At 40.5% G+C, this 14,407-nt stretch overlaps 1 protein-coding gene across 3 annotated transcripts in view; it reads right to left on the bottom strand.

Annotated features, from left to right (window-relative positions):
- LOC140453416 (acid sphingomyelinase-like phosphodiesterase 3b) overlaps nt 1–14,407 on the bottom strand; it is a 67,166-nt gene that overhangs the window by 25,521 nt on the left and 27,238 nt on the right. For all 3 annotated transcript variants that reach the window (XM_072548068.1, XM_072548069.1, XM_072548067.1), the window contains exons 4-6: nt 9,624–9,767; nt 5,859–6,028; nt 4,511–4,691 (exon numbers count right to left, since the gene is read on the bottom strand). In XM_072548068.1, the coding sequence (XP_072404169.1) occupies nt 4,511–4,691; nt 5,859–6,028; nt 9,624–9,767 (495 nt within the window). The remainder of the gene's footprint in view (nt 1–4,510; nt 4,692–5,858; nt 6,029–9,623; nt 9,768–14,407) is intronic.

Genomic DNA, 14,407 nt, shown 5'->3' with positions numbered 1-14,407 from the left:
GGAGGCGTCTTGATAGGGTGAGTGTGGAAAGGATGCTTCCTCTTGTGGGAGAATATAGAATTCGGGGTCACTGGAATGACCTGCCTCAAATGACAATGGAAACAGTTTTTAAAATATTTTTGAAGCAGAGGTATTTAGATTCCTGATAAGCAATCTGCTGAAGAGATATTGAGGCTAGGTGGGAATGTAATGATTTTATTATATGTCAGAGCCGCCTCCTCCTGTTCCTAATTAGTGTGCTGTATATATATTTGCATGTTAATATATGTTAAGTATGGTGGTGTTCTAGAACTGTACAATTCAAAATGTTGAGCATCATCTGGACACATGAAACAACTAAGCTACTCAAGATAGTTCGTACAGAGTTAACTAAAATCTATGGTCATACCTTTTCCCTGCTGCATACTATCTCTGAATTGAAAGTTATGTCTTCTGTCAATAGTCCAAAAAACACAAATCTGTTTTTCCTACAGCTAACTGTTGGATCAAGCCACGTGTGTACATTCAAGAGTGCCTTTTGAGGTGAGAAGGCAATGGATTTGAATCCCACACCAGACATTTAAGTCTGCAATCCCAAGTGATGGTCTAATGCAGCAATTGGGAAATGGTGCGTTCTTACAAGTATTATCTTTCAGGTGTTTTATTAAACTGAGGCTAGTCGGCTCTGCTATCTTAAGTTAATTTTAGAAGATCTCATCCCACTATTTTGAAGTAGAACAATGCAGCTCTTCCTGTGACCTGGGCAAGAGTTTCCCCTCTATCATTACTAGTTATTGGTTATGAAACAGGTTATCTGGTTAATGTTTTTTGTGGTATCTTACTCTGTCCAACAACAGTGACTACACTTCAAAAAGTATTTAATTATCTGGAATGCACTTTGGGACATCTGGAAGCTTGAGAAAAGTGCAAATCTTTCCTGAGTTGTAATTCCACTAAACATACAGATACTTAAAAAAATGATTAGATCAGAAACATTTGGATATATAGTAATGGATTTTCATAATGTTCAAAAGGAGATCAGGAGCAAGATCTCACGAATAGCAAGATGCTGATGACCATATAATTGTCTTATCCATTCACATCTCGCTCCCTTACCACTAGAATCTTGTGACCAAGTACACAGAGTGTATCATGAACCCAGAATATTGATTCACAGATCAGTGGTAGGTAACTTATAGAGTCATGGAGTCAAAGAGTCATACAGAATGGAACCAGACCCTACAGTCCAACTTATCCACACCAACTAGACATCAGACCTAGTCCCATTTGCCAGCATTTGGCCCATCTTCTTTAAAACGCTCCCTATTCATATACTCATCTGAGTGCCTTTTAAATATTGTAATTGTACCCCTCTCCAGAAACTATTCACCTCCATTTGTGACACTACCCACACCTTCCACCTCTTCCAAAACATTTAATTCCCTGGCCCATCATGGATGTGCAGGCTCTTTACACATGTATCCCCCACATGAATGGCCTAAAAGCCCTCTGCTTCTTGCCCTCCCATAAGCCCAACCAGTCCCCTTCCACTGACACTCTCATTCGCTTGGCAGAATTGGTCCTCACCCTCAACAATTTTTCCTTTGATTCCTCCTCATTCCTACAAACTAAAGGGGTGGCCAAGGGCTCCTCCATGGGCCCGAGCTATGCAGGTCTCTTTGCAGGATTCGTGGAACAGTCCCTTTTCTATAACTACAATGGCACCATTCCGGACCTCTTCCTCTATACATGGATGACTACATTGGTGCTGCATCGTGCTCCCAAGAGGAGCTCGAGCAGTTCATGAACTTTGTCAACACCTTCCACCTCGCCCTCAGGTTCACCTGGACCATTTCCGACACCTCCCTCCCCTTCCTGCACCTCTCCATCTCCATCTCCGGAAACCGACTCACCAATCACATCCATTTCAAACCTAATGACTCCCACAACTACCTTGACTAATTCTCCTCTCACCCACACTCACCCTTCTGCAAAGATGTTATTCCAAACTGAATGTAGATTTGTTCACTGAGCTGGAAGGATCGTTTTCAGACATCTTGTCACTATACTAGGTAACATCTTCAGTGAGCCTCCGGATGAAGCACTGGTGGTATAGCCCACTTTCTATTTATGTGTTTGGGTTTCCTTGGGTTGGTGATGGCATTTCCTGTGGTGACATTATTTCCTCTGGTGATGTTATTTCCTGTTCTTTTTCTCAGGGAGTGGTAAATGGGATCCAAGTCAATGTGTTTGTTGATAGAGTTCCAGTTGGAATGCCATGCTTCTAGAAATTCTCATGCATGTCTCTGTTTGGCTTCATCAACATCAACGAGCCACAAAAAAATGACCCACTCTCACTACTATTCTTACATATGGATGAGGAAGGACACCACTTCGACTGGGACAACACATCCATCCTAGGACAAGCCAAACAGAGACATGTACAAGAATTCCTAGAAGCATGGCATTCCAACCGGGAACTCTATCAACAAACACATTAACTTGGATGCTATTTACCACCCCCTGAGAATAAGAACAGGAAATAACATCACCATAGGAAATGATGTCACCACAGGAAATGCCATCAGTAACCCAAGGAAACCCAAACACATAAATAGAAAGCAAGTGCTTCATCCGGAGGCTCACTGAAGATGTTACCTAGTATGGTGACAAAATGTCTGAAAACGAACCTTCCAACTCAGTGAGCAAACATACATCCAGAATCTCAACCTGAGCTACAAACCTTCTCAAAACTAGCTAGTGCTATTCCTTACTCTCAATTCCTCCACCTCAGCCACATCAGCTCCCAGGAAGAGGTGTTCTACTCCAGAACATACCAGATATCCTCCCACTTTAGGGACTGTAGTTTCACCTCTTCAATAATTGAGGATGCCCTAAACCACATCTCCTTCATTTGGCTTCATCACTTCTGCTTTCAAGCCCCTCTCCCCAACAACAGCAAAGATAGAGTCCCCTTAGTCCTCATGTACCACCCCACCAACCTCCAAATCCAATACATCCTCCTCCAACATTTCCGCCACCGACAATTTGACACCACCCCCAAAAAGATATTTCCTTCCCCATCCTTGTCCACTTTCCACAGGGACCATTCACTCCACAATTCCCTTGTCAACTCTACGCTCCCCACCAACTTCTCTACTACCCTCGATACCTTTCCCTGCAACCGCAATGGGTGCAATATCTGCCCCTACGCCTCCCTTCTCACCTCCGTCCAAGACCCTAAACAATCCTTGCAGATCTGATAGAATTCACCTGCACTTCATTCAATCTTATCTGTTGTATCCGTTGCTCCCGATTAGATTAGATTGGATTAGATTACTTACAGTGTGGAAACAGGCCCTTCGGCCCAACAAGTCCACACCGCCCCACCGAAGCGCAACCCACCCATACCCCTACATTTACCCCTTACCAAACACTACAGGCAATTTCAGCATGGCCAATTCACCTGACCTGCACATCTTTGGACTGTGGGAGGAAACCGGAGGACCCGGAGGAAACCCACGCAGACACGGGGAGAACGTGCAAACTCCACACAGTGAGTCGTCTGAGGTGGGAATTGAACCCAGGTCTCTGGCGCTGTGAGGCAGCAGTGCTAACCACTGTGCCACCGTGCCGCCCTCTAATGTGGTCTCCTGTACATTAGCAAGACTAAACACAGACTTGGAGATCTGTGCTCTGCATGGTCTAACCAAACTGACTTCCATTGTCTTCCATTTTAATTCCCCCTCCCACTCCACTGGCGCCATTTCCATCCTTGACCTTCTCCACTGTCAGAGTGGGACCAAACATAAACTGGAGAAACAACACCTGATATTTTGCTTAGGGTGCTTACAGCCCAATGGCCTCAATATTGACTTCAGCAGCTTCAAAATCCTTCCACCCCCAGCCTTTTCCCATGTCCACCCCACCACTCCTCCTTGGCTCCCTGAACTGACCTGCCTGTCTTTTTTCCTACTCACTTATCCATTCCACCCTTCCCACTGACCAATCACAATAACCACCTACCTGCATCCACCTATCACCTATCCCACATACCCTTCCCCCAGCCCCACCCCCCTCCCTCTATTTATTTCTGGGCTCCCCTCCCCCTCCCCAATCCTGACGAAGGGTTTTGACCTGAAATGTCAACTTTCCTGCTCCTCGCATGCTGTCTGACCTGCTGTGCTTTTCCAGTCCCACATCTATTGATTCAGACTTAAAAGGCCCAGTTTAAAATCACACGATTGCTCTATGATAACAGTAGGGGGCATCTTCAACCAGGAAGGAAGAAACATCAGTTAGCGTTTATGCTCCTGATCACTAACCAGGTATTGAGTGGGAAATGGTTGTTGGCAGATACTTGGAACAGACTCAGCTGACTAACTGAGTAACCAGCTAACAGTTGTCTAATTAATCCAATGCTCATGCAGTGAGTGCGTAAATGTAGGTCATTCTGCAGATCTTCACACTAACGCAGGAACCATGCCAATGGGACTGTAAGGGTGAAAATTGTAAAATATGCATTAATTACCTGATTGACTATAGAACATCCTGAAGCTGTCTGTATGGTGGTGTCCAAAGAATTGACCAGCTATCACGCTGTGATACTTTTGGATAATTTCAACATATCTGTTATTGAAATGTTCTACAAACCAAGATGTCCATCTTTTCTTTTCAAAAAAGCCAGGTGGCACATGCCCAATGATGTAAACCTATAAATTATAGAATACACAGTTAGTCCATAAACCAATCAATACAATTATCACTTGACTAATTGTTTAAAAAGGAGTTGCTTCCTATTGATAATATTAAAGCATCCTTGATATTTTAAATTAGCTGATCTGAGCAGTAATAATGCTGGGCATGTGATAAACAGCTGCTACATCTTGAGAGAGGGAGAAATGCCAATGTTTATTCTCTTGATGATTATTCAGTAAAATTTCCCTGAAGACAGTGGCGTGGTGTGTATGCACTTGTATGATGGCACCACTGTTCAAATGGTTATGATTCATATTGGTGATATGGTGATGCCAAAGAATAAGGAGAGGAAGGGTGTTAGCTGATTCTTTCACTTCATGTAACAGGGACAACTGAGACATAGGGAAATAAGGATAAAAGATCTGCTAAGCATACATATCCGTGGGCATGCATATCAATAAAGTTGTTCCTACATCTGAGCCATGTGCCACCTGGCTTTTTTGAAAAGAAAAAATGGACATCTTGGTTTGTAGAACATTTCAATAACAGATATGTTGAAATTATCCAAAAGTATCACAGCGTGATAGCTGGTCAATTTTTTGGACACCACCATACAGACAGCTTCAGGATGTTCTATAATCAATCAGGTAATTAATGCATATTTTACAATTTTCACCCTTACAGTCCCATTGACATGGTTCCTGCGTTAGGATGTTCAGGTTTAAGTACCATCCACTCCAGATATGTGCAACAACAGGTTAATTAAAAACATCTACAATCGAGGAAAAGTTCTGTTTTAGTTCTTGCTTCATTCAACAAAAAAAAGTGTGCCTTCTCTATCTGTTGTGTTAGTATATCTGAGTACATTTGTTCCAGGTTTAATTTCCCTATCTTATGAATAGCTAAACCATTCTTTACAAATTCCCTATATGGCAGTGGAATTACTAAAAAAAAGTCTTTTAAACAAGCTTGGTTTATATTTTTCACATCATAACTATAGATATTTTCAATCACCATCTCTGAAGCATGTGGGACTTAAACCTGAACACCCTGGCTCAGAGGTAGGAACAATAAACTTTGTTTTATTCCACACTTGCTTTTCAATGGTGTAAAAGACCTCACCAACTTCAGTTTTTCAAATAAATCTGTAACATGTATATATATTTCAAGTTGCCACTTACTTTTTCTTTTGCTGTCATTGCATTTGAAAGAACCTCTTCAAGCCATTGAAATTGGCCAGCAGGGTCATTAATCCCAACATTACACTTATTGCTGCTGTAGTACAGATTTGTGTTCAAAACAATGATTCTCTGGTCAGTCCTACCCAGCAGCTTCTCAGTGTAGAAAGCACCTAAAGTCAATCAAGATTCAGTAAGATGGTTATTTTAACCATGGGCAATTCTCCCTCATTCCTTTACAATTCCTATCAATCCTAGTTTTTCTAATTTTTTCCTCGTATTGCCTTTTTCGTTGAAACTATGAAGTTGTGAAGACTGCAGATGATGGAGAGTCAGTCAATAAAGTGTGGCACTGGAAAAAAACCCACAGCAGGTCAGGGACCATCCACGGAGCAAGAGAGTCGACATTTCGGGTATGACCCTTCATCAGGACTGGGGAGGAAGGGGACTGAGAAATAAATAGGGGGGATTGGGGCTGTGAGAAAGGTAGGTGGGATGGCGATCCGTGGGTGCAGGTAGGAGGTGATTGCGGTAGGTTGGTAGGAAGTGTGGAGAGGATAGGTGGAAAGGAAGATGGACAGATTGGTCAGGTCAAGAGGGCAGTGCCGAGTTAGAGGGTTGGACCTGGGATGGGGTGGGGGTAGAGGTGATTTGGAAACTGGTGCATTCAATGTTGAAACCATGTGGTTGTAGGCTCCTGAGGTGGAAGATGAGGTGTTCTTCCTCCAGTTTATGGGTGCCTTGTTTAGGTGGTGGAGGAGGAGGCCTAGAATGGAAATTATGGTCCTCAAAGTAAGAGGAAATTTGGGGTGTTCTGGAGTGGAATTGCTCATTTTGAGAGCAGATACGGCGGAGGTGGAGGAATTGGGAGTAAGGGATTGTATTTTTACAGGATGGGATGGGAGGAGGTGTAGTCAAGGTAGCTGTGGGAGTCAGTGGCTTTGAAGTAGATGTCAGTGTTGAGTCGGTTGCCAGAGATTAAGATGGAGAGGTCCAGGAAATGGAGAGAGTTGTGAGAGATAATCCAGGAGAATTTGAGGTCAGGATGGAAAATGTTGGGGTAGTGGATGAACATTTCTTTTGGAAGCCAATGGCCAGCTTCTCCCTATGATCAAAACCAATGCAGTTTCATTGAGTCTGCTCCATCATTCAGTGAGATAATGGCTAATCCTCAACTCCACTTTCCTGCCTTTTCTCATAACCCTTGATTCCTTCACTGATTAAAATTATGTCTGTCTCAGCTTTGAATATACTTAGCAGCTAGCCTTAACAGCCCTCCAAAATAAAGAATTTCACAACTGCACCATCCTCTGAGAGAGTAATTCCTCCTCATCTCTTGTCTTAAAATGGTGACCCCTTTAAACCGTGATTCCTTAGAACTTTGGTCCTAAACTCTCCTGCAAGGGGAAACAAGCTTCTTGCACCGAACTGTCAAGTCCCTCAAGCTTAATGGGAAGGTCCAAGATTGTAAAAGTGTTATGGTCCCAGCTATGGCACTACTGGACAAGTAATATCTCAGAATGAAATCTGGTTCAATTATCTTCTTTTCTAATGTGGTAGTTAGCTGCAATCATATTCTCGTGAGACTGCAGATTTTCTTTAAAACAGAAGTTTCTGACATCAAAGAACAAAAAAAAATCAACCAGGCTATTTAAACATCAAAGATGTGTATGATATTAATACACAGTAAAACAAAGTCTGAACCCATTTCCTTACATTATTTACTTCAGGGAGAATTTACCCCATCTCAACTCTTAAGTTTCTACCTAACTGTTTATTGGACTGTGGGACAATTCAATCAGACCTTTACAAAATTGGCCCAAATGAATCTTTTAACAAATCTAAGAACCTAAGATCTCTTAGTTCTAATAACCTTCAGATTTTTTGACAAACTAAACTATTCTGAAGTGATTTGTTCCCCAACTCCTTCTATCTGAGAAAATATATTGGCTTCCAAATTCAACCTGGTGTCTTCTGAACTGAAAACCAAAGCCAATTATGTAAACTACTTGCCTGACTTGGCGTAAATCTAACAGTACAAACATTGTTTTCATCAACGTCAGAGAACTCTGCAGTTACTTAGTTTCCGGCAAAATATTGGATTTAGTCACTATTCCAGAGGGATTCTGACCTTGTTTGTTTAAATAAGCTCTTCACAGAAGTAATGAATACACATCTACCTTTATTTTTAAAACCAACTTCCAAAAATGGCATTTATATGCAAACTACAAATTTTTCATCATAACAGCCTTGTATTTCCATTGTCTGTTTTTGATCAGCAGCCTAGTGTAGTTAGTGGATTGCAATAGAGCGAAATGCCGGAGACAGTCAAAGTTAAAAATCACACAACACCAGGTTATAGTCCAACAGGTTTAATTGGAAGCACACTAGCCTTTGGAGCAACGCTCCTTCATCAGGTGGTACCACCTGATGAAGGAGCTTCGCTCCGAAAGCTAGTGTGCTTCCAATTAAACCTGTTGGACTATAACCTGGTGTTGTGTGATTTTTAACTTTGTACACCCCAGTCCAACACTGGCATCTCCAAATCATGGAGACAGTCAAGAATGGTAGGCAAATTGTCAATTGTGTTTTTGGGGATTTGTTCATTAAAATTATTCTCCCTTTAGTGGAATAAAAAAATCAGAAAACCAAGTGCACAGTCAAACACTACTCCAGACTGAACTCAGTTGAGACAAGGTATTCTATTTCCACATTGGTCTGTTATAAACTGGATGCTAGTAGAATTTTAACATGAAACACCTTGTAACTTGAATGAGATAATTATCTAAAGAAATAAGCACCATGGCCTCACTTTACATCTTGAACTTCCCTTGCCCTAAGATCTCTGCAGTCCTCCACATTTAGTGTCTTGCACATCCAAACTTGATTGTTCCAATATTGATGGCAATTCCCAATCTGCATGAGACCCAAGCTCGAGACATCCCTCCTGAAACCTCTCAATCTCTCTACCCTCCTCAAAAACCTGTCATGTTTTCCAAGGTTCTAATCACCTGCCCTAACATATTATTATGTAAATGTGTCACATTTTACTTAATAATGCTTCTGAGATGCTTTGCAATATTTTAATCTGTTAAAGTGTAATATAAATATAAAGTGCTGTTCAACCTCAGGATGTCCTTAATCACTATACTCGCCATTTATGCATAATGAAGTCGCAAAAATATCAATTAAGTCAATTTTAGTTGTGTTTGTTAAGTAATAAATATTGGCCAGAATAAGTGAAAAATTCCTCAGCTCTTATTGAAGTTGATGTAACAGGATCATTTACTACACTTGAGAGAGCAGACCAGATACTAATTTAATGTCACATCCAAACAGCAGAAGTTCTTTTTGACTCCTGTCATTATCTGCTAATGTCTTCGGGATGGGAACAGATCTGGGCTCAGCTCTGATGGCCACTCTTATCAAATAGCCTGTCAATATGTCTAGACAACTCTTGAAGGTTGCTAATTTAAACTGTAAGGCTGTAATATAGGAGGACGTTAGCCCTTTAAGTCTGCTGTGCCATTCAATTCAATCATGGCTGAGGTGTCACCACTTATCTGCCCTATTTCCCTTCATACATTTGGTTAACACAAAGTCAATAAATCCCTGATTTAAAATTAACCATTGATCTAACATGAGTTTTCATTCATGGGAGTGTGAAGAAAACTGTGAACAGGAACCCTACAGGCAAAATAGAAAACTACAATTTGAATTTAGATTGTGTGTCAGTGAAAAAAAGGACTGTTTGTCTTTTAGCCAGACCTTGATTAAAGATAGCGATAGATTGATGGTCCATCCACGGTGCCCATAATTCAGCAGTTCTGTTGTAAATCTTGTGATAGTTACCAGGAAGCTGATTTTTTGGATGGAAGTCATGATTTCCCATTGCAGAGTAGACTTTTGTGCCTATTGAGATATATTAATTTCGTATAGAAACAAATTTATTTAAATGCAAAAGGGCTGATAATATAATAATTAACATCTTTGCAAAAGCAAACTCATTGAAAAATCTAAATGTGCATTTTAACCATGTCTAAAAGAAAAAAAGATTAAAGTCACATGACACCAAGTTATAGTCCAACTAGTTTATTTGAAATCACAAACTTTTGGAGTGCTGCTCCTTCATCAGATGAAGTGTTGTTGTGTGACTTCTGACTTTGTCCACCCCAGTCCAACACCATCACCTCCCAATCAAAAAAAAGATTGTTTCATTATCTAGAACTCTGAAAAAGCACAGGATGTTGTGTCAAAGACATAGGACTAGATTTCACACAACAGGTGGATCATCCACATCCAACTGTAAATTCACGGGATGAGATTAGAGATGGAATTCTGGAGTTTAGGTCCAATGCAGGCAGCCGAAGCCACAGTTGCTAATGGTGGAGCAATTAAACATTTAAACGAATAAAGATTAATGAAGATATAACTCTAATGTTGTTTAAGGTAATGGCTTTGAAGAAGTTGATAATTATGGACCTCAGCAAAACATTTGGCAAGGTTCCACATGGTAGAGTGGTTAGTAAGATTAGATCACATGGGATCCAGGGGGAGCTAACCAATTAGATGCAAAACTGGCTTGAAGGTAGGAGACAGAGGCTGGTGGTAGAGGGTTGCTTTATGGACTGGAAGCTATGACTAGTGGTGTGCCACAAGGATCAGTGGTGGGTCCAGTATTTTTCATCATTCACATAAATGATTTGCATGTGAATATAAAAGGCATGGTTAGTATGTTTGCAGATAACACCAAAATAAATGCTGTAGTGGACAGTGAAGAAGATTATCTCAGAGTAAATTGGGTCTTGATCAGATGGGTCAATGGGCCAAAGAGTGGCAGATGGAGTTTAATTTTGATAAAGGGGAGGTGTTGCACTTTGGTAAGGCAAACCTGGGCAGGACTTATACACTTAATGGTAAGGTCCTTGTTAATGATGCCAAACAAAGAGACCTAGGTGTGCAGGTGCATAGTTCCTTGAAAGTGAAGTTACAGGTAGACAAGGTGGTGAAGATATTTGGCAGGCTTGCCTTCATTCATCAGAACATTGAGTATAGGAACTGGGACATCATGTTGCGACTGTACCGAACATTGATGAAGCCACTTTTAGAAGGCTGGGGCTTTTTTTCCCTGAGATGTTGGAGGCTGAGAGGTGACCTTGCAGAGGTTTATAAAATCATGACAGGCATGGGTGAATAGCCAAAATCTTTTTCCTGGGGTGGAGCAAGTCCAAAACTAGAAGGTATGGGTTGAAGTATAGAGGGGAAAGGTTTATAAAGAACCTGAAGGGTAACTTCTCCACCCATAGGATGGTATGTGTATGGAACGAGCTGCCAGAGGAAGTGGTGGAGATGGGTATAATAACAACATTTAAAAGGCACCTGGATAACATATGAATAGGAAGGGTTGAGAGGGATATGGGCCAAATGCTGGCAAATAGTACTAGGTCAGATTGGGATGTCTGGTTGGCACAGACAGGTCAGACGAAAGGGTCTGTTTCCATGCCATATCACTCTATGACTCTACCCATTCTACTGATTTCATAGTCTGTAGATGGAGATAGTAAGTCTTATCTCAGTTTTAGAAGGAACAGACACAATTGTATCTGCATCTGAATATCCTAGCAATTATGACTGACTAAAATATAGCTTCACTCACTTGCATCATACAATAAACCTTTTTATTATCTAAGAATTGCACTTCTGGTGTACATACTCTATGGTGGGGTAGCCCTCATTGCTAGTCACTATCTTGACCCAAGCGAAAGTAAAGATAAAGAAGGATTGGTGGCAATGACTACGTTCAAACAAGCCTTACCCAATACCACATACTGGTAGAGGTGGCAAATGCCACAAGGTGCCAGGTGTGGCCAACTGGGAAAATAGCACATTTGACACGACACAGGGATATGATATCAAGAATCTGAAGTCAGAAAAAAGAAAAGAGCTGTACTTAGTGTTCTATATATCAAAATGTAAATAAAAAGTTTATTGGAATGCCTAAGATTCAGGCTATAGCCATCCTTTGATATGGCAAAGATAGAGATGCACTGGACTCAATGGGGCTAGTCTAGCCAAGGCTAAAGGAGCCTCCAGAATGAAAAACAGAGAGCAGAACTATAGATCACAATCTATGGTATCAGCAATGGCAGTTAAATAATAGCGACAGTTCAGTCCATTAAAGTTTGGGATGTTTAAGAAGCCAGAGTTGGAGAAGCCCAGATAATTTGAAGGTTTGCTACCTTCCCTTAAAATGCTGTTTGAAGTCAAGTTTTGGGTCACCTTCTAATACTATCTTGTGTGGCTTGGTATCTAATTTCGCTCTAGGACAACCTTATTTACTACCTGTCATATCAGACTTGAGGCAAATAGATGCTCAATCAAGTACCATGATAAAAGAGTTTCAATGTTGGCAAAGGAACCAATGAGAAGTTGAGCATAATTTATTTCCTTAAAATGTAGGGCATTCTTAAAGAGTAGCCAAAGCAGATTGAATAATACCTTCCAAAAGGAAACTTGGTAAATACTTTCAGGAAAGATTTGCAGGAAAAAGAGCAGGTGAGTGGATCAAGTACCGAAGAGTCATAATGGACTCAATGTTGATTTTAATTCTTTCTCGACAGATGCAAAGCTTGATTTCTTCCAACATTGCGCATTTACTTAAGATAGCCAGCATCAACAGAATTTTGCCACTTTGGAGTTTGACTAATTGGATAGCTCTTTTAGAAGGTCTCTTTCTGAGCTGAATGATTCCACATTTCATGAATGCATGCGATGAAAGTAATGTGGACATCACTGACAAGGCATATCTGATTTCTCTGATACTGAGAGGCCTGCTAAGCCATTTCAGAGGGCAGTTAAGAGTCAGCTACATTGCTGTAAGTCTAGAGTTGCATGTAGCCCAGACCAGGCAAGTATGGCAGATTTCCTTGCCAAAAAGACATTAGTGAACAAGGTGGCATTTTCCAATATTTAACTTTCAACTGTCAAATGTCATTGTTTATTCTCAGATGATAAATAAGCATTTTGTAGATATAAGATAGCAATAGAGTTGTAATAAGGACCTTAGAAAACAGCTCTACAGGGTGACTAATAGCTTGAGTCTTGTGCTGATGACAAAACAGCTGATGTAGAAAAATAAGACGAGAAGTATTAGTACAGCAACTAAAATAGTAAAGGTTAACCATAACACATGATCAAAAACTGTGACAACTGGAAGTAAAGGTTAGAGACAGAAAGTCAATTTGTTCAAGTGTTTTAAGATATATTGATATTATATCTGAATTCTAAGAATCTGCAGTCACAGTTCACATGCTATAATGTGAATTCTAGCTGTTTTGGCATGATTGTTTAACTTGCCTATGTAATAAGAATAGATTTCCCCATTAATTTAAGAAAGCCTCAGTACTGGCTATAGACATGGTACTCGTAAGGTTTCAGTGAGGAACTAAGGAGCAATGTGCAAATTTTCTAAACTATTTCACAAGGATCTGGCACAACATGGTGAAATTGATCTACTGCAATTAATTTTTCTCTCCCTCTCCTAAGGGAATCTTTTAAGATCTGAAATGCAATTTTTGAGAGTTGTTATGACAATGCCAATATGGACTATTTAATTTACTGTCCACTATCTAATTTTTACAATCAAGACATTTCAGGACCAAAACATGTTTCTCAAAGACTGAGATTCACTCTACTTGTGTGTCTCATCTCAGAAGACAGCACCCAGTGAAAAGCAAACTGGGAAGCATCCATTCACTGACAACTCAAAAGATATTTACAAACTTCACCACTGCTGAGGATATATATCAACTATGAAACAGTGAGAACCACTCCAACATAAAATTCCACAGCCAGTACAGACATGTCCCCACAAATGAAATAGAGTGGTACTTGCAAACCTAGAGCCCCCTGGCTATCCAGAGCAAGAATAAGCTCAATAAGCTTACGACAGTCAAAAGAAAACCTAGAGGCATATAGAAAGTAAGGGGGCAGAAGTAAAAACTGAAATTATAAAAGTAAAAACAGGATAAGTAAAAAATGATAGCAGGTAAAAATCCCAAGGAAATCCCAAAGTTCTTTTAAGAGTACAACAAGAGCAAGAGGATAACTAAAGGGTTGGGCCAATAGCATTGTACAAGGTAACTTGCACGTGGGCAGAATACTTTGTTTCTATCTTCACAAAGGAGTGGGATAATACAGACATTCTAAATCAAGAAGGAGTGTGAAATATTAGTTACAAAAGGTTAATATATGAAAAGGAATTACTGGCTGCTCTGATATTCTTGAAGGTGCTTAAATTACAAGGGCCAGATTATTTTATCCTACCTATAAGGGGAGTCAAGAAGAAGCTAACGCATGCTCTGAGAATCATTTTTCAATCCTGACTAGAGGGGAGCTACCAGAATATTGGAGGCCTGTGAACAGTACACCATTATTCTAAAATGGTGTAATGGATAGGCCAAATAATTATGGGACAATCAGAATTTGATGGTGGGCAAATTATTAGAATCAATTCTAAGAGATAAAATTAATTGCACATTCTCCCCGGGTCT

The sequence above is a fragment of the Chiloscyllium punctatum genome, chromosome 27 (genome assembly GCF_047496795.1).
Source record: "Chiloscyllium punctatum isolate Juve2018m chromosome 27, sChiPun1.3, whole genome shotgun sequence".
Lineage (NCBI taxonomy): Eukaryota > Metazoa > Chordata > Chondrichthyes > Orectolobiformes > Hemiscylliidae > Chiloscyllium > Chiloscyllium punctatum.
The sequence above is the reverse complement of the archived record's forward strand: the minus strand, read 5'-3'. Positions and strand labels throughout refer to the sequence as shown.